Raw genomic sequence first — 18,606 nt, 5'->3', positions numbered from 1 at the left:
ATTTTTGCAAAAGGTATTAAATTTTGAAGTATACGCCCCTCCTTCTGAAATACACCGCTGCGGAATGCCATTTTATGGGTATTAATGCCATCAAATATTCAACACTATCTCCATGGGCAACTCGTCACCCGTCACGCAGATGTACTCATCATGTAAATATTATGATGAATAAATTTCAATCTCCTATCTATTTATACTTTGACAAGAGCTAGCTCGGTGTTTAGTGAGTGAGAGATGCACGTTAGGTTGGTGTCGGTGAGATTTTGCCCGGTCTGAGAGGCAGATGCGTAAGCATTTCGAAACCAACTAATCGCGAACAGACAGCATCATCTTTGGGAATGTATGGCTTTGTGAATCACGCATTTCAGAAGCTTATCGAGCTTGACTATGGAGTTGAAGTGTGGGAGGAAATTTGGTGAGGAGAAGTATAATTATGTGTAGCTAGAATTTGCCAAATGATCGAATGCTTGAAATAATGGGCTGCACTTTTGTCCTTTTAATGTTTTTTAAATCTTAAGACTAGCATACATTATACCAGTATTTATTAATAACATTTGCCATATTGCTTATATATGTACATAAACATGCATGTATTCTAACCGAATTGTAAAGTTGCTAGGCACTTCGGAGCATTCCTTTTGCGGACTTGAAAACTCTTCATGGCTCCAATAATGGCTCCAATCGGTTGAATAACCAATCTCAAGCTCAGACCCTCACATCATCTGTACTATAAGGATATGCTATGCACTTAGTGATTTATGATTTCACCTTATTAGATGACATATGTTATGTTTTGTGTAGTGCCCAAGCAAATATTGGCGGCGATGATATATATTCTTTCGACGAGAGACGAATATATAACGACCAAGATCTGTCAGATCTAGTCAGCATCGCATGTGAAGTGTTGGGTGAGTCAAAACCAGTATCTCATTGAATGTGTTTTAACACGTCAGTCTCGTATACGAGTCCGGTTTTTTGTGTTGATATATAATGAACAAGAATGTACATATTCAAACATGCCATATATATGTGTCCATCATTTGCATCTCTATTATGACTATATGGATCTGCATATAAAATGAGGTCAAGAACAAGGACCAAAGGTTGTGTCAAAGGCATTTATACTAAACACGTATAGGTATATATATACACACGAACTAAATCACGGAACTGAAGTATTTAACTTGATAACGTTTATTACTTGAGCAAACGTATCGCTTTGCATTCAATAATACAAGGGATTAAATCAAAGGCCTTGCGTGCGCGGTAATTAAACCGATCTTGTCGATAGAGCTAAATGAAATGTATGTTTGAACGAATATCAAAAAACAGCATTGACGTATGAAGTATACGTCAACGTAGGAGTTTAGGCCCTCAACTCAGCAATTATATATAGCTATATATCAGTTTTAAATATTACGATATATTTGTGTGCATGCAATGTGTGCCATGGATGTCCGAAGCATACGAAAATATATTTCATAACATGAAATGCGCCACCGCGTGTAAAAATTGGTAAACACACGTTGGCAACGAGATACAGATATAGCAAAAGCATCTGCAGGGTCAAATTTATCATCCAAAACGTGGTCCGTTACAGGCATTACTTAGCGCCACGCGTGTGGTGTTAATATGATTGCGAGGCAATTTGCACGTTTTTGACGTTTGGCCTATGGCTATGGTCATATATGCATGATATGTTCTTTTGTGTGCACATCTCTATATGCAGTTCGTTTTATGGTTTTTAAAATCCCCTCACGTCTGCTTTGCAAAATTGATTTTTCTCACGATTTTCAATTTTACAATATTTTTACATCCCGCCATGACGCCACCCCCCGCATTCACTTATATTTGTTGACTAAACATCAGCAGAAATTTGCTTTCGTTCAAGATCTGAAAGTGAAAAACGCTTTCGAGCATGAAAGGACTTTTAGAAAAGGATGAGTGTAAATGTACGCAAAATATTCATATGTATAATTGTATTTGGTTTTGTATACACCAGGGGCCGGTTTGTAAGAAGGCTGGATAGCGCTATCATCCATCGGATAGTGATTTTCCTCAAAATGCTCGATCATAGAATTTCATCTTTGGAACCAAAAGATATTAAAGAGGATCCTCGATTTAGGAATTTGAAGATTTGATCAAAGTTATAGCAAACAACGGGCGATTTTCAAAGCGATTGAAAAAACCACTATCCGGTGGATAGTGGCACCAGCTCGTTTTTAACTCTTCGTAATTTATCGTTCAACCACAAACACTGGCTATAATTATGAGGTTTTGGCAACTTAGTCTGCGGTTTATTCGTCAAATTTCATCTGCGTACGTTTTCGAGCTAGTGTTTGAGAAGTTTAATTATTCTACCCTAGCCCCATGTTGACACTAAGCTATTAAAAAAATGCTGTTGTCCCGGTGCTGTGTTTTATATTTTTGCATTGTTCCCTGAAAATCGCTCGTACGCAGCCTCCTCCCGTGGTTCAGGTTTGAAAATCTATGTTTGCAATTCAAGCAGCCGTTTCGGTTGGATATCTTGAACTCGTTTATCCCAGGACAGATATTTTTGTGTTCAAGTTTCCTTGACTACCAAAAATTCCGGTTTCGGTGGAAATTAATAAATCTTTCAAAGGTGTTGAGACGGAAAAGATTTAATGAAACGTATCACCTAAAATAGATTGTCCGCGCGTTTAATTGGATATCATTGCGAAAGCTTCGACTGTGATTTCATTCTCAGGGTCAGACCACATTTACTATCTAGGACACGGTGTAATTTCATTATGTGGACAAATAATTAAAACCAAAAATGGGAGTTGGGATTTGGTAGACCGCAAATAGAGAACTTATCTCCCAAAGTATAATGTAATAATGATTTTTTTCGTTGAAGCAATATTTTATACCCATAAATGTTATTGGCTTGCTGCAAAATCTTTTATACTGAAATTTAATTTAAGGTTCTCCTAATAAGTGTCCGTCGATTTACTCAATTAGGGATAGCGGATTAGGTGCATGAACGGGATAATGCCGTAATTGGTTTAGATTTGCGCTGTTCAATCAGCGCCTTTTAAATAGAAACCGCTATCGCATTCTTGTCTGTTGTGATTTCCCAGTGTGTACCCTATATTGGTACTTTGCTGGCTGTTTCGTAACAAAAAAGTGATAAAAACTATTGGACTACCATGCATGAACTGGCCTTGCAGCATCGCATAAAAGTTAAATGGTTAGGTATACTCGATCGATGATGTGTGATAAATCATCGATATTGCTGGACAGAACATCAACTCGTTGTTATAGTTTAATTATGGTTTCAATTACTGCATGTTCTGTACTTAAGATATCAGCAGAAATATCCTATTTTTAAAGCTGAATCTTCCACGATAACGTTGATATGCATATTACTGATTTTCGGTGATTGATCAATTTTTAACTTGGGGAGGATAGATATAACTTTCATGCATGCAACGCAGGGAAGTAAATTTCCTTGCACGCGTGGCATGCACCAACATATTGAGAAAGAGCCAAAGAGGTTATGTTATTAATAAATTTTCTCCAACGCTTTCTCCTAATCCGTAAACTACAAGGCACTATGACAAAGTCTTCAGTTGGAAATTTTTAGGGAAAGCAAACCCTAGCTATAAATTGTCTTTTTCAGTTCGGTCCCCGATCACCTTCCACCGTGCATTTATGTGGGAATAATGATCTAATATATATATGAGTCTTGCATGATGCCGTGCCTCCTTAGAAGTCCACAAATAAAGTATATAATGTAACCTTTGCAAAGGGCTTCTTTGTTATTTTAATTAAAAAAAAAAGGGTTCCCTGACTTGACTGGCATATATGTCTTATAATATAGAAACAGCTGTTAGCATTTTGATTTTCACACATTCATTTCCAGGAGTGTTGATAGATCAAAATACGGCATGTTTGTAGAGGTAAAGACTACAGTATGAGTATAATTGAGTATTTATATTGTAATAACTTTGAGGGCTCTGATGAAAATCACTGCCAGTTTTCGTGTCTGCGACCTCCTGGCGACGAGGATGTACAAATAAATAATAAAATATAAAAAATTAATATTTACTTCCACCATGCATCAAGAATACACGGGTCAAAAAAGTAGATAAAGAGTAAAACGTTTTTTTCGAGTGGTACCTATGCTGAGTAGTTCAACCGGCATTTGCACGTCGGTTTTATCATGGTGTCCACCTCCTAGCTCTTTTTTCACTCCTCCTGTATTGATAAAAAACCTCAGCGTCCTGTAACCTCCTTGAATAGTGTTTTTGATCTGCAATAGGACGCTTAATATGAAGGGGGATCTTTTGGATTAACTTATAACATAAAGTACAAATCGCCCCGAAATCCGTTTAATTAAAAACTTCTTTCTGCATGCATGGGATAAACCTTTGAAATAACATGTCGTACTTGCATCATTTAGAAAATTTAAACTATAATATATATTGTATTGAATATAAGTGCTTTTCAAATTTGTTTCACCAAACATGTATAGGTAATATATTTTTATTGTAAATAATTCTGTATACTTCAGCTCTTGTAAGCTGCTATTCAGATTATTAATAAATTCAATGGAATTCAATTCAGTATTTCATAACCCTGTAGCAGCATATATAACTGCATGTAGTTCAGTTTAATGCGAGATGATCTTTCATATTTAAACAAACAGTCTTATCTTGTTTATACCCAACCAAATTTCGTGAATTAGGTCACATGCACAAATTAGTTACAAACACTAGTTTTTGTATCAGAAAAATACAACCACTAGTGTTTGTAACTGATTTGCTTACCTATTCAAATCTTATTTATTACAAATTTATTTCACAAGTCGTTTACAGCACTCGCGGCCGTGTTGTATTGGATATACAATCACTCGCGGCTCTTGTTGTAAACATTACTTAGCAGTTACGTGTATTTTAGGTATGAAACGAAATGAGCTCATGGAACAATTCGGTCAGAAGTTCTTCGAGCACTGCAACTCGTCTGGATGGAAGAAAATCTTACCCTGCCTTGGTGGCAATTTGAAAGACTTCTTTTCAGGACTTGACAACTTACACGAGCAGCTACTTGTCCGTTATCCGGGCATGCAGGCTCCTTCATTTCGCGTGGAAACCAAGCAAGGCAGCGATGTCGTCACAGTGTTTTACTACTCCATCCGAGATGGGCTGCAGTATATGGTGATAGGCATGATAAAAGCGGCCGCGAAGCAGCTGTACAAAAGTGAAGTGGACGTCGCCATTGATTCTTTCAGTGAAGATGAGGGGTGCACTACATTTTTGGTGCGGCCAAAAGATTTCACGGGAGCCATTAAACTGCTTCCGCGACGTCGACAGTCGAGAATGGTAAGGGAGGATTGCCAGGTAGCCGCGTATAAGTCGACGATAGGCATCGCGACGTTTTGTAAGGCGATACCATTTCACGTCATGTTTGACCGCAATATGGTGATCTTTCAAGCCGGGATATCCATGCGGAGGGTACTACCGACCCTGGTCGTTGGTAAGACTGTCCTACGCGAAGTATTCGAGATCGTACGTCCACCCGTACGCGATGAATTTGAAGCAATTTTATCGCGAACCAATTCCGTATTTTTGCTGAAGACCATAGAAGGCATCTTAGATTCTACTACACTGTCAACCGTCACAGAAGATGACAAGCAGCGTATCGAGTCACCTACGATGAGATTTAAAGGTCAAATGTTGTACCTGGAGGAAAGTGATTGCATCTGCTATCTCTGTACACCAATGGTGCTGAATTTGGATGGTCTTAATGAGAAAGGTGAATGAGCATTTCAGTGTTTCTGTATGGGTAGAAATATTTATATTATTATATTATTATTATTATTATTATATTTTATATTATATTATATGCAAAATCGTCCGAACTGTGTCGAATGTAATAAACCCTGATCCTCAGAAACACTTTTATCAGGCATACTGCCATACACTAGTAAGTTTTTTCAGCGAACAACTTCCCTTGATTCGGTACAATTGTCGAAGAATGGGGTCCCATCAAAATTGGTAGCACAACGTCAAATAATAGTCAAATTGTAGTACTTGCTGCTAGGACAAGTTCTTCCGTGAATTTTTGGGTCAATCGTAATCAGGTGGAATGGAGCAATAACTAGGAAGATCTTCCTGCTGATCTAAACTACTGTATGACCTGGCAATGTCAGGAATGCGGAATCTCTCAGGGATCGGCAAGCATGGAGGGCCCGGAAAAGTTGCCCCGTAATATATTTTTAGTTTGATAATTGATTGATATTAGTAATTAATTTGTAATTCAGTAATTAATTAATTTGGGAGCATATAGCACTGTCCTCCTACTAGTAAGTTTCAAAATTTTCCTTTCGGGTACTCCCAGCCGCGCAGTCCCCGGGACAGTGTCGTAGCTCCTCGCAAGAATGATTTTCATTGGCTGAACTTTACAATACATTTCTGTTTCAGCAAATAGCATAGCTTCGTTCTTTGAAAAGCATGGAAAAGCATTATTCAATTGGACGAAAGCTTTCGAGCTCTGCGACACCAGACATGTCCCCAGTCACTGCCTCTTTTTAATTATTGTTTTTCGGTAGATCTATATCGCAACCAAAACTTCATGTCTGGAGGATTAGTTAACCTTACTTTGCAACCTTTCTGCAGGGCTTTACCTAAGCGATATCCCAATCCACGATGCAACGCGTGATCTGATTCTGCTATCTGAACACCGCAATGCCGAATGCGCTCTAACACAACGCCTCCAAATTGTCACGGACAAACTTCAACAAACGGCAAGGGAGCTAAAGAAGGAGCAGCAACTGGCTGACAAACTTCTTTATAGCATCCTCCCTCCATCCGTAGCCAACGAACTGAGGCTGAAGCGTCCTGTTAAAGCGAAGAAATTTGAAGTTGTAACCGTGCTTTTCAGCGGAATTGTGAATTTCTCGCAATACTGCAGTGATATCACGGAACCCATGGAGATAGTCAGTTTGCTCAATAACGTTTATCTTACCTTCGATAATCTCATGGATACGTTCGAAGACGTCTATAAGGTAACCAATGTTATTTTACTATCCACTCCGGCTTTTTTCAACTCTAGAAAAAGCACTAAGAACCAGAATTCCTACGCAGTGGAACCTTGTAATAAGGGAAGGTAGAAATTCTCAAATATCACATATCAAACATTACACTGTTTTAAAATATATTCCAAAGACCGCGTGTTGACCGAACTGTACATGTGAAAACCTTTCTTACTCGGTATTATTTCAGGTTGAGACAGTTGGTGACAAATACATGGCTGTGTCTGGTTTGCCAACGAAATGTAATACGCATGCCCACCACATTGCCAAGATGGCGTTAGATATGATGGATGCTGCGAATAGTATACTAATCAGAGGTCAACCCTTTAAGGTATAAGATCACATCACCTCGAGTATCATTCAGTATCATCAAAGTAGATATAGAAATAAAAATATTAAATGTCAGTGGTTGCTTCTAAAGAACAAGCATTGGGTTTGGAATTCTCTAATATGGCCGTTATCGACTTTCTGCACCCACGATCAGGTTGAAAAGTCAGTCACCTGCTGAACAACGAGCTAGCTAGTGTGCAAACAATCCAAAAGCGAAGCATGACGGTTTTCCAAAGTCAAATTTTTCAGCACACTAAATCTTGCAACTTTATCCTCCGTCGTTCTTACTTAGATAAGTTCCACGATTAACAAAAGCCCCAATATATCATAATTATACACATTTCTTTACACATCACAATCTTAAGAATAGATTTGAATAGATAAGAATAGATGACACTCGACACATTGGAAAATGCATTATATTAGTGCATAATATAATGCATTGTACCTAATTTATTCCTAGATAACGATTGGAATTCATTCTGGAGAAGTTGTTGCAGGCGTTGTAGGTCAGAAACTACCTCGTTACTGCCTGTTTGGCAATACCGTCAATTTGGCCAGCAGAACCGAAACAACTGGAGAGAAAGGAATGATTAATGTTTCCGAGCCCGCATACAAGTACGCAAAAATGCTTTTATGTTACGTAGAGTAATCTTTTTCTGAATATGAGTGCAGGTATACCTGTGCCGCCATGTACGTCCATGTATCATTAGTGTTGATATATATACAGTGGCGTACGGGAGATGATAATTGGGGGAGGAGCCACATATTCATGTGTTCATGTTAACAGACCTGTAAAGACAATGGATTTGAAAATAGATTGATCTTGCACAACATGAATATATAAATATGTGACACCCCCCCCCCCAATTATCGTCTCCCGTACGCCACTGTATATATTTTCAGTATAGAAAATACGTGCGTTGTCAATCCACATTCTGGATCAGTATCTTGATTATTGCATTACCATGCACCCTTTGCTAATCTATTTCGCTTACAATTAGGCCTGTTTCAGAAGTCCAACTTTTCATGTGCCGAACCTTATGTTAAATGAGCTAAAGTCTTTGTTTGAGTTCATTTGCATTCGATTCGGCACATGAAAAGTATATTGGGAATTCGATCTTCCTACGTTTAAATACTTGCAGTCGTCATGCTTTCATCTTTACATTTGACCATCAAAAATTATATCAAACAAATCCCTTAACCACTAGCTCGCCTCGATTCTTCCAGATGCCTTCAATCGCCCAGAGATCCAAGTTTAAAGTTTGAGTGCAGAGGTTTTGTCACTATGAAAGGTAAGAAGGAACCAATGACGACCTACTTCCTAACTCGAACTTCGTCCAGAGAAATCAGAGATGAAGAAAATAATACAAAGGTTCGCGTGCTTATTAAAAACTTGGATGCGAAACAACGAGCAAGGCCAAGAAATAGTTAGATCTTGTGTATTATTTATTCACAACGCGTATATTCATGTCAAATAGTATACGCGCTATTTGTAAACATATATTATATATAGAGAGAGGGAAAGAGAGGAGCGATATACTTGTTTTGTGTTATACGGTTGTATAGTATATCATCTTATTTTACTCGGATTGTGTATAGGGAGTTTCGGTACATCTATTTACAAAGTAAATACGTAAGATTTTAACTGTAATTTTCTATTAGTAATATAAATATACAAATAAAGAGAGTATTAGAACTATTTCTAGGAGACCAAGTTGCAAATACGAATCGTTTTCAACGTTTTTGGATAGCCTGCTATGGCACATATATCTCTGATTACATGCACTATGTTTGTACAACGATGGTTAAAAATTGTCACAAAAAACTTACAGTCGTTTCCATTGAGAACGAACGGCAATGAAAAAGATATTATAGAAATAACAACAGCTACTCCTTGTAGAATCGCGTGATTTGTGGAAAGCAAGCCGACGAAGCCGTAGATAAGTGTATTTTGTTCTTTTCGAGAGTCGAACAAAATCGCAAGCGCATGGATATGAACCTTTAGACTTGAAAGGAAGTTCGGCATAAAGTTCTTCACCGAAGAATTTTGCAAAATACGAAGAGACAGTCAGACAGAGTGGTAACAAAAAGACCAAAGACGTAAATTTAAAAAACCAACGAAGCTCTATTTGTTGCATCAGTATTTATTAGCCAATATAGCCATCGCCGTTCACTTAATGAAAACACTCCTCAAACTGTATTTGTTACCGCGGTAGAATCTCAAGCAGCGAACGCTATATATAAACAACGATAACTCTATCTTTGAAGCCAACTCAAAACTGAATTGAAAGACCATTGTCACTGCATTTTTGTCATCGTTTTATCGAAACAGCGAACGATGAAATGAATTAGGGATTGGTACTAGTCCTCGATTCTTCTTCGAATATGGTACTGCCAAAAACCCCCCTCAGCCATTGTTCTAGTCTAAAAGTAAATCAGAGCTCACAGCTGGTCTCAAAGCAAATGTTAAACCGTTCATTTAGTCCACTGATAGAAGCGGTCAATCAGAACTATTAACCATGTTTCACAATTTTACACTATGTTTCTGAAATCACTTATTTCAAAATGTAGATCGCGTAGAATATATATATATATATATATATATATATATATATATATATATATATATATATATATATATATATATATATATATATATATATATATATATATATATATATATATATATATATATATATATATAGGCAGCATTGACTACCCAATGTATAAAGCTATCGCGAGCTAAGATTAGTTGCAAAAATATAATGAATATTTAATTGGAGATACCGAAAACTACCATGGCAACTAAAGTAATGATGGACAAAATTAATTTGCTTCAAAATTCAAATAAGCTGTCATATTTGAGCACAAATAAAGCAGGCAGTTCATTTGTCCTTTTTACATTAAACAGCGACGACCACTCTAAAGCTTACGACATCAGCGATTCGGACTTCTTGCTTTTTCAAGCCCATAACTGAATCCGCGAACGAGCACAGAGACTTGATTAAAAATAAAATTTTACTGGCGAATGCCCACTCATTTTTGCCGTAATCTTTTGATTAATAAAAGATCAAAGGTGATTGGCCTTCGTGATTGGGATAATAATTAGCATTGTCAAAAGCCGTATGCATGTTCACTCTTCTTTAATATACGGACACCGCAGCTGAGAGTTAATGACATTCAGAGCTGTTTCTTCATTGCACGACGAATATGTTTCCCTATCTAACCAGCTGCTTTGTCAAGGAAGGTATCTTCCGCTAGTGTTTGTCAATCGCACTTGGATCACTTTAGTCTTTACTTCGCGGCTGTTTGTGATTATTTGAGATATGGTAAGTGCACAATAGAAACGAAAGTGAGATATATATTTGACCGCGCTTGAATATTGTGTAGTTTATAGATACAGCAATATGGCGTATATTGCTTAACCGTCTCCCTGCTGATGCAGACGTTTTTTTCTAACGTGTTAAGAAAATAACTTCGGGGGTGCTAGAAACAGGTAAAATTGTCGTCAATGTGTACATTTGCTGATATGCTGTATTGCATTATAGTGAGATGTATGTCGACTAATGTAAAATTACTGTGTACATATGCAAATATACTGTACTATGTCTATAAAGTATAAGAAAAATTTCGATGCGTAACATAACTACAGTCCACAGAGATAAATTCCAGAAGCCAGCAACAAGAGTAAAGTCGTAATGGTCGTCTCACTGTTTTGAGCCGTCGATCAGAAATTACACATTTAACCGAACCGGAATAACTTCAAACCGTGCTAAGAAACTTCGAATCAGATCCAATTACAAACATTGTTGCTATAGGACTATACAGCTGTTTAAAAAGTATCAATAACACTGGATATCCCGTAATATTGAGACGACCGGCCCTGCATGCAAGTCGCTATACAGCCGTATACAGCGAAAGGCCATGCAGCCTTCATTCCCAGGCTCATCGTGGTAGCCACGGAAATGCCTCGACATCCTAGAGGTCTTCATTTCAGAATACATTTTTGTTGCTGATGTGTTATTGAGTATATTTCCCTGTTGTGGGCTGCTCTGCATAACAAAAATCTCATTAGCAGGTGTTTCATGACCTGCCTTTTTAATTTTCACTTACCTTCAAACTCATAAATATATCTTCAGGTTTGTAGATGGTGTTTTATATTGCCCTATACATGTAATGATAATAATAGTCTAGCCGCCTTTGTGTTCCGAAAAATCGTGCACAGAGTTTTATATTATGTAGTCACTGAATAAACATATAGTGAATTCCCCTTATTTTTTACTCATTTCACGCATGTAAACCGGCCATATAAGCCTAGATTAATGGCACTTCACACGATCTAGGATAATTTGTGAAGGTTATAAGGATGGAATTTCTTTTCTCAATTTTAAGCCAGGAACGGTCGAGAAAAATGTTTCGACTATCATCAAATGATTATAGTCGACACATCGAGTCGACTCCATCAGGAATGGAACGGCGTATGATTCGATAATTCTCCTGAGTTAAAATTGAATAAGCATCAGGGGCCAGTTGTATAAAAGACTAGTTAACTTTTAGCTGTATTCTGTAGTTAAGAACAGAATAGGATTTAACTATGCAAAGTCAGTGTAGTTAAAGAGTTTTATATAACCGGCCCCAGGCCGTCGCTGGACCGGACGCTTAACTGACGTTAGAAACTATAGAAACAATCGCCTTCAGCCGTAGTCTGCGATCAGGCATAAGAACTGCCTATTATTTAATGAGACAAAAATACTTCTCGTACATGTTTTGTACTTACCGACCTTTGTCAGGAGATTTACACTCATTTAGTATATTACATAATTTCCCTTTTTCCCCAGTATGGTTTTGTGAATCATGCATTGGAGTTGCTGGTCCTGAGAAGATATGGCCAGGAAAAGTGGGAGGAAATCAAGTATGCATATATTGTGTTGTCCGTAACTAGAATAGAAAACAAAGTGTTTTTCTTGATAGTTGTGCTACCAGTAGTTGTTGAGGGTATAGTATATATGATTGTAAATTGTAAATTTTTATGATACATTAAATCCCATTTTGCATTTAAACAAATTTTAACTAGTGTACAACTGATGCTAAAGGAAGAATGCATGATGATTCAATAAATAAAGGCTTTATTTAACAGAGAGTGAGTTTACACATGCCAGTTTGCACCGAAAAATCAATGGCTCTCAATATTCATTGCAATTTATAGAAAAAAAGCCGGGCTTAAATTGGAAGGAAGATTTCTTGTACGAATTGTCTACGATGATTTCAAAACGTACGACCTGGTTGCAGCGGCGACGGAAGTTTTAGGTATATAGCTTTTTATTTGGTAATATCTATGATAAAAATGCCGTGGTACCTCTACAAAGCATGAAGTATGAAGAAAACATCACAACCGTCATACCTCGAAAATCATCCGTACGGGCAGCGGGGCCAGTGTGCATGCACACCGTGACCTTTTTTAGAGGGAGAGGGATCGTGAATATTTCGACCTACAGCCTTTGTCGCTATAAGATATTCGCGTCTTTTGTAAGACTTTCTCCTGTCTAGGGTCTTTATAATACTGTTTAACAATGAATTTTTAAAATAAAAGTATAAATTTGCATAGCAGCATCATCAGAAATTCAAGGCATTGATTACAAACACGCCAGGATTTCGCAATCAAAGATGCAAATGGCTGCCTTGTTATTATAAAGCACGAGACAAAATTTGAAATTAAACAAATATAGCAAACTCAGTATAGTTATGAAAATTTTTTCATATTTTTATCTTACCCTGAACAGGTTCCCAACAATGTAATTTCAGCAACGCGTTAGCTACTTGCAACATATAAACTGGTTAGAAAGTAGCTAATCGGCTACCGAAAATGACAATATTGGGGAACTTGTTCGGGGTAAGAAAAAATTATGAAAAAATTGTGATAACAGTACGGAGTTTCTGCCCGTCTTAATTCCATTATAACAAGACAGCCATCTTTGATTGCGAAATCCTAGCGTGGCATTTTGTTTTCAAGTACCTCTCCTTTCGATAAAGCATGAATTGAAATTTCCATACCGAATACGTTTTCCAACACTTTCAGCTTCGTATACTTACTCCTGCGATAGTTATTCCTGCTATAAATAAAAGTGAAAAAACTAAAATATGGGGCTTCCGCTTAAATGCTTTTGTTCGCGTACAGGTGTGCCGGCTACGAAAATTCTAGAAATGTTCGGTGAGACTTTCTTCGACTTCTGTGAAGAATCAGGCTATGACAGAATCTTGCATGTTCTTGGGGGAAAGCTCAGCGAGTTCCTATGCAACCTTGATGCATTGCATGATCATCTTGGCAGTATCTACCCCGGTATGAGGGCGCCATCTTTCAGAGTGACAAACCAAAATGGCGCGATAATCCTGCACTACTACTCAGTGAGAGATGGTCTGGAACATATTGTACTGGGTATTGTCAAGACTGTCGCGAGGAAACTTCTAAATACTGAAGTAAGTTGGTCAGCAAGTGACGCGTGTATACAAAATGCCTTTCTTTTTTCATTCTGACTATACCAGCATTGATCATCAATAGCGACGAATTTCATTAAATGATGGAACAAATTTTTCTATCAGTTTCATAACGAGTTAAACAACACATCTTCCAATACACTGCAAAAGAATATTGCAACAACGGTGATACTGAAGATATTAAATCTCACTTACAGGTGTCCGTGGAAATACTACAGACGAAAGACGAAGAAAATGACCATGTTCAACTCGCAATCAGAGAAATCAGAAGTGGAGATACCTCGGAAATGAACCTGGACGAAGCTGACCTTACAATGGGCGGTCAACTTAACTTAGAGCCGAAGATTTCACCAATGTCGTTTTGTAAAGCTTTTCCATTTCATGTCATCTTTGATCGCAACCTGATGGTCATTCAAGCTGGGGATTCCGTATGCAGAGTTTTACCGCAGCTGAGTGTGGAGGATGTCAATTTTGGCGATCTGTTTCAATGTGTTCGACCTCAGATCGAGTTTACAGTGGACTCCGTCTTGGCACATATCAATACGGTTTTTGTGATGAAGACCAGGCAAGGCGTACTTGTGGTGGATGAAGAAAATGAAGTACCAGGATCACCGCAACGCAAAGGAAGCAATGGAGAAGAATATGTTAACCTTCGACTTAAAGGTATGAAGGAGTTCAGTATACATAGATTATGTAGTTTTTTAACGACTACATATTGATGTCTTGCGTGTAGCTGGAATGATTTGAATTTCATTCTGTTTCGAGAAAGCGAAGGTTTTTTCCAGGGGATTCTCGTTTCAACATGAAGACTATATAGGTCCTAACAAGGCTAAATATCTAAGTAATAAGAGGCAATGAAGCACTTGTGAGTTGTGTTTATTGTTGACTGGGGAGCTCAGAGGTATTCTCTTGCCAAAACATTTTTTAATTTCTTAAACAACATTTAGCTTTGGCACATAAAAAGTTCGACATCTGCAACGGGCCTTAGCTTCAAAGACAACCATACCTCTATTCTTGATGTTCTAAGGAATTTCAGATTGTGTCAAATTTCAATGATGAATACTAATATATTTTTGCAGGTCAGATGCTTTACATAGAAGAATCAGACTTGGTGTTGTACTTATGCTCTCCAAGTGTACTTGACTTGGATGATCTGCAGGCGAAGGGGTTGTTCGTGAGTGACATTCCAATACACGATTCAACCAGGCAGTTGATACTCTTGTCTGAGCAGTTTGCTGCTGAGTACAAACTTACCCAACGTCTGGAAGTGCTGACAGACTACCTCAAACAGACTCACAAAGAGTTGGAGGCCGAAAAACAACTTACTGATCAATTGCTCTACTCTGTTCTTCCGTCGTCTGTCGCAAATGAACTGAGACATAAGCGGCCGGTACCTGCAGAGAAGTACGAAATGGTTACCATTCTCTTCAGTGCAATCGTTGGATTTGCTGATTTCTGCAAGAGCTCTTCACCTCTCGAAATTGTTCAGTTATTGAACGATGTGTATACTAGTTTCGATGTTTTACTTGATCCACGCATCAACGATGTTTACAAGGTAAGGTTTTATGGAATTTTTGCACATAAAAATTTTCACGTATATACGCTTACGAACCCAGGCTCTTTATTAATCTTAACTATCTTCTTTGAGCAACTTATTTCGGCATATCCATCTGTTTCAAACTACGCAGAAAATAAGTTATAAGTTACTCCTATTAGTAAAAATCCACAGGAATGCACTTGCTGTTAAAAAGTTTTAACAGATTATACCCTAGGCCGAGTTATAGCGCCGGTGAACAATTATGAAATCGTTTTGGAAATTTAAATGTACCCGGTATGCTTACGGGTATATCTTATAAGAGCTTTTTATAATAGGTCGAGACTGTAGGAGATATGTACATGGCAGTCAGTGGTTTGCCGGAAAGATGCAATGACCATGCCCGAAAAATATGTAACATGGCGTTAGATATGATGGAAATAGTGCAAGAGATCAATAGTCAGGAAAGAAAAATACAGGTAAGTTTAAACCGAGTTTTATCCACTCGAAACTACCACCACTTATTAAATTTTCACAGGCTTCACCCGAAGTGGCTTTTTAACTGTCAGCATAGCTTTCAGTTCGTAAACCTAGTTTTTGAGCCCTTAAGATAAAGAAAGCTTGAACGGTCTCGTGCCGTCATGGGAAGCAAGTGAGATGGACAAAATAACCGCAGTTTGGTCATTCAGCTCGTGTAGCTATGTAACCATACACTCGCCCCAGGAATGCTTCTGTGGTCCTTCGCATCGTTATGAACACAAGTTGTCACGATTTGGGTGTTGTTTATTACATATCATGTATTGTTCACAATTGACAGATTACAATTGGTATTCATTCCGGTGAGGTCGTTGCTGGTGTTGTTGGTCAGGTGATGCCACGTTTTTGTTTGTTTGGCAACACAGTGAACCTGACCAGCCGAACTGAAACTACTGGTACAAGCGGCAAGATCAATATTAGTGAATACACGTACAGGTCAGTATATACGTAGTTGAAATCATTGCCGTTCATGTAAAAATATGATGTCCCGAAAAAATGTCATTTTTTAAGATGTTGTCCAGTCGTAAAGCAAACAAACGCTTTGACGGCTTTGTTTACATTTTTTAACTGTTGTATCAAGCCCGTTTAACTTAAACGGTGGATAAGTCTAAAGTTAAATAACACTTTACATCTCTCTTGAGTCAACTTTAGTATTATGCACTCAATATGTAGTTGTAAACCCAACCTCGCTCACAGAGCCTTGTGGGACTTTATGGTGACGGTTGAGGCTGGGGGGAGGAGAGAAGAGGAAAGGCCCTGGGATCGGCCGTTCAAACTACCCACATTTCGTGGGTATTTTGAATAAGCATGAATTAACAGAATCAAGGTAAAATTCCCTGGGAACGAGGTTGTTGGAGTCTTGTTTTCTGCCATTTACCGCACCTTTTGAACGCACCCCCGTTTATTAAAAAATATTGCGCTAATTACACATAAATTAGGATAAATCATTTAACCAATCAGAAGTCAGAAACGGCTGGCTGATCCCAGGGCCTTTTACCCAAACCCAGAATCAATGTAAAATTCCCTGGGAACGAGGTTGGTTGTAAACAGTATTTTTTACTTAAGTTGTAAATAGTATCTTTGAATAAAACGGTAGACTTACTTTCTATTTTGAACGTATCCACCGTTTAAGCAAAACGGGCTTGATCCAACCGGCCCCTGTACTATTGTGTCGTTGAGAGAGTCTAGCTTGCACTGTCCCTGATTGTTTAATCCGAAATACGTGCGCCGGGTTTAATCCACAGACATGTATATTTAATAGATGTCTCCAAGAACCAGGTAGCATGGATCCTAGTTTTGACTTCGACTTACGTGGACCTGTCAAAATGAAAGGCCGAGATGAACCAATGACGGTGTATTATTTAACCCGCAACTGTTCCCGCCCACGCGTTCGTTCGGTTTTGCGAAATTTCAATATCAGGGGTCCGTTCTCCGCATCACCGGCAGTCAGTCAACGTGATGTCAAGAACTCGCCAGGGTGTCCTATGTCTATGATGTTTGATGTTAAAAACCACGTTGCATAGATTTTAGAAACGCTCTGTACGCGTCTTGGAAAATACTGTGTATTTCAAACATATCTGTTCTAACGTGTTGCCGCGTTTTATCATTTTACTATTGCAAAATTGTGATTCATATATGCATGCTTGTAAATAATTAAAAAAGAATACATCACTCTGATTCACTTTTTAACCACAATCAGATAAAAACAGCGACCAGAATGAGATGCGCGTGGTAAGGTAAAATCGTGCAGCAATTATGTCGTTCGTTTAAAATATACCTATCATATAGCATTATTCCACTACTAAAGACCCGAATGCATTGCCTGAATAAAGGCTATTTTGATGTAGTAATGATTTTGTGAAACGTCAGTGTTATGGTCAACCAGTTTTGTGCCCTCGAACTCGTGTCCTTGATGAAATAGAAACGGTCACCTCGTGTCTTTGTCATTACAATTGTTGTCAAGAACGATTGCTTTCTTGCCAGCTCTAGATCCCGCAACTTTTCACTGACGGATATCACGTGGTGCCCAAGTATTGGCTGTATAGTGTCTATATTTCTGGCGCAGATTAAGGACGCTAGTCAGCCCCGTATCATCAGTTGAAAAGCATAAATTATTGCATACCATTAAGATCTGCGGCTGAGAACAGCGAGCGTTTGGGTGTGCTTGTAGAGGCGCGATCAGAGGGCTGCTCCATTTACTGTTCTGAATGATTCAGGACACTATGTGCGAGAAGTTTGTGTAATGGAATGCACACATTGTTCTGAAACAGTGTTCAGTCTATTACATATATGCGTTCAACCACTCTGGAATGATACCAGATGGTTTGTACGATTTCTTTGTACGTGTTGCCGCCCTGTAGATGCTAGCCCTATTTTAGATCTTTTGTACAATCAGGTATCGGTATAACAGGCCGTTAACAGGCATTTATACGCTGAAATGCACTCGGAGATCACAAACAACTAATGAGTAATAACCGCGCAGGAGACTATGTCCGATATGATGACGAATGCAATCTAAATCTGCCACAGTTATCATTCCAGATATAATATATATATATATATATATATATATATATATATATATATATATATATATTATATATTTATATATATATATATATATATATATATAATATTATATATATATATATAT

General features: G+C 38.0%; 2 protein-coding genes across 2 annotated transcripts; both read left to right on the top strand.

Annotated features, from left to right (window-relative positions):
• The first annotated feature begins 41 nt into the window (after positions 1-41).
• LOC114523516 (guanylate cyclase soluble subunit beta-1-like) lies at positions 42-9,136 on the top strand. Its single transcript, XM_028544470.1, has 7 exons — positions 42-415; positions 802-908; positions 4,924-5,778; positions 6,642-7,030; positions 7,248-7,388; positions 7,851-8,005; positions 8,618-9,136. The coding sequence occupies exons 1-7, from the start codon at positions 339-341 to the stop codon at positions 8,820-8,822; spliced, it is 1,929 nt and encodes a 642-aa protein (XP_028400271.1). The 5' UTR covers positions 42-338; the 3' UTR covers positions 8,823-9,136.
• A 1,182-nt stretch (positions 9,137-10,318) lies between these two features.
• On the top strand, positions 10,319-17,896 carry LOC114523417 (guanylate cyclase soluble subunit beta-1-like). Its single transcript, XM_028544322.1, has 9 exons — positions 10,319-10,719; positions 12,229-12,302; positions 12,597-12,697; positions 13,566-13,864; positions 14,080-14,545; positions 14,962-15,437; positions 15,755-15,895; positions 16,234-16,388; positions 17,215-17,896. The coding sequence occupies exons 1-9, from the start codon at positions 10,717-10,719 to the stop codon at positions 17,474-17,476; spliced, it is 1,977 nt and encodes a 658-aa protein (XP_028400123.1). The 5' UTR covers positions 10,319-10,716; the 3' UTR covers positions 17,477-17,896.
• The last annotated feature ends 710 nt before the right edge of the window (positions 17,897-18,606 follow it).

The sequence above is a fragment of the Dendronephthya gigantea genome, unplaced genomic scaffold, assembly GCF_004324835.1.
Source record: "Dendronephthya gigantea isolate DGI-Jeju-01 unplaced genomic scaffold, DenGig_1.0 000027F, whole genome shotgun sequence".
Taxonomy (NCBI): Eukaryota; Metazoa; Cnidaria; class Anthozoa; order Malacalcyonacea; family Nephtheidae; genus Dendronephthya; species Dendronephthya gigantea.
This window is presented reverse-complemented; position numbering and strand designations above follow the sequence as displayed.

Excerpts from the sequence above, each read along its gene's own strand:
- LOC114523516 (XM_028544470.1), top strand. The coding sequence starts at position 339 with ATGTATGGCTTTGTGAATCACGCATTTCAGAAGCTTATCGAGCTTGAC. Across the intron at positions 416-801 it reads GAAGTGTGGGAGGAAATTTG|TGCCCAAGCAAATATTGGCG; the intron begins GTGAGGAGAAGT and ends TGTTTTGTGTAG. Across the intron at positions 909-4,923 it reads CATCGCATGTGAAGTGTTGG|GTATGAAACGAAATGAGCTC; the intron begins GTGAGTCAAAAC and ends CGTGTATTTTAG.
- LOC114523417 (XM_028544322.1), top strand. Across the intron at positions 12,698-13,565 it reads AGCGGCGACGGAAGTTTTAG|GTGTGCCGGCTACGAAAATT; the intron begins GTATATAGCTTT and ends GTTCGCGTACAG. Across the intron at positions 15,896-16,233 it reads GTCAGGAAAGAAAAATACAG|ATTACAATTGGTATTCATTC; the intron begins GTAAGTTTAAAC and ends CACAATTGACAG.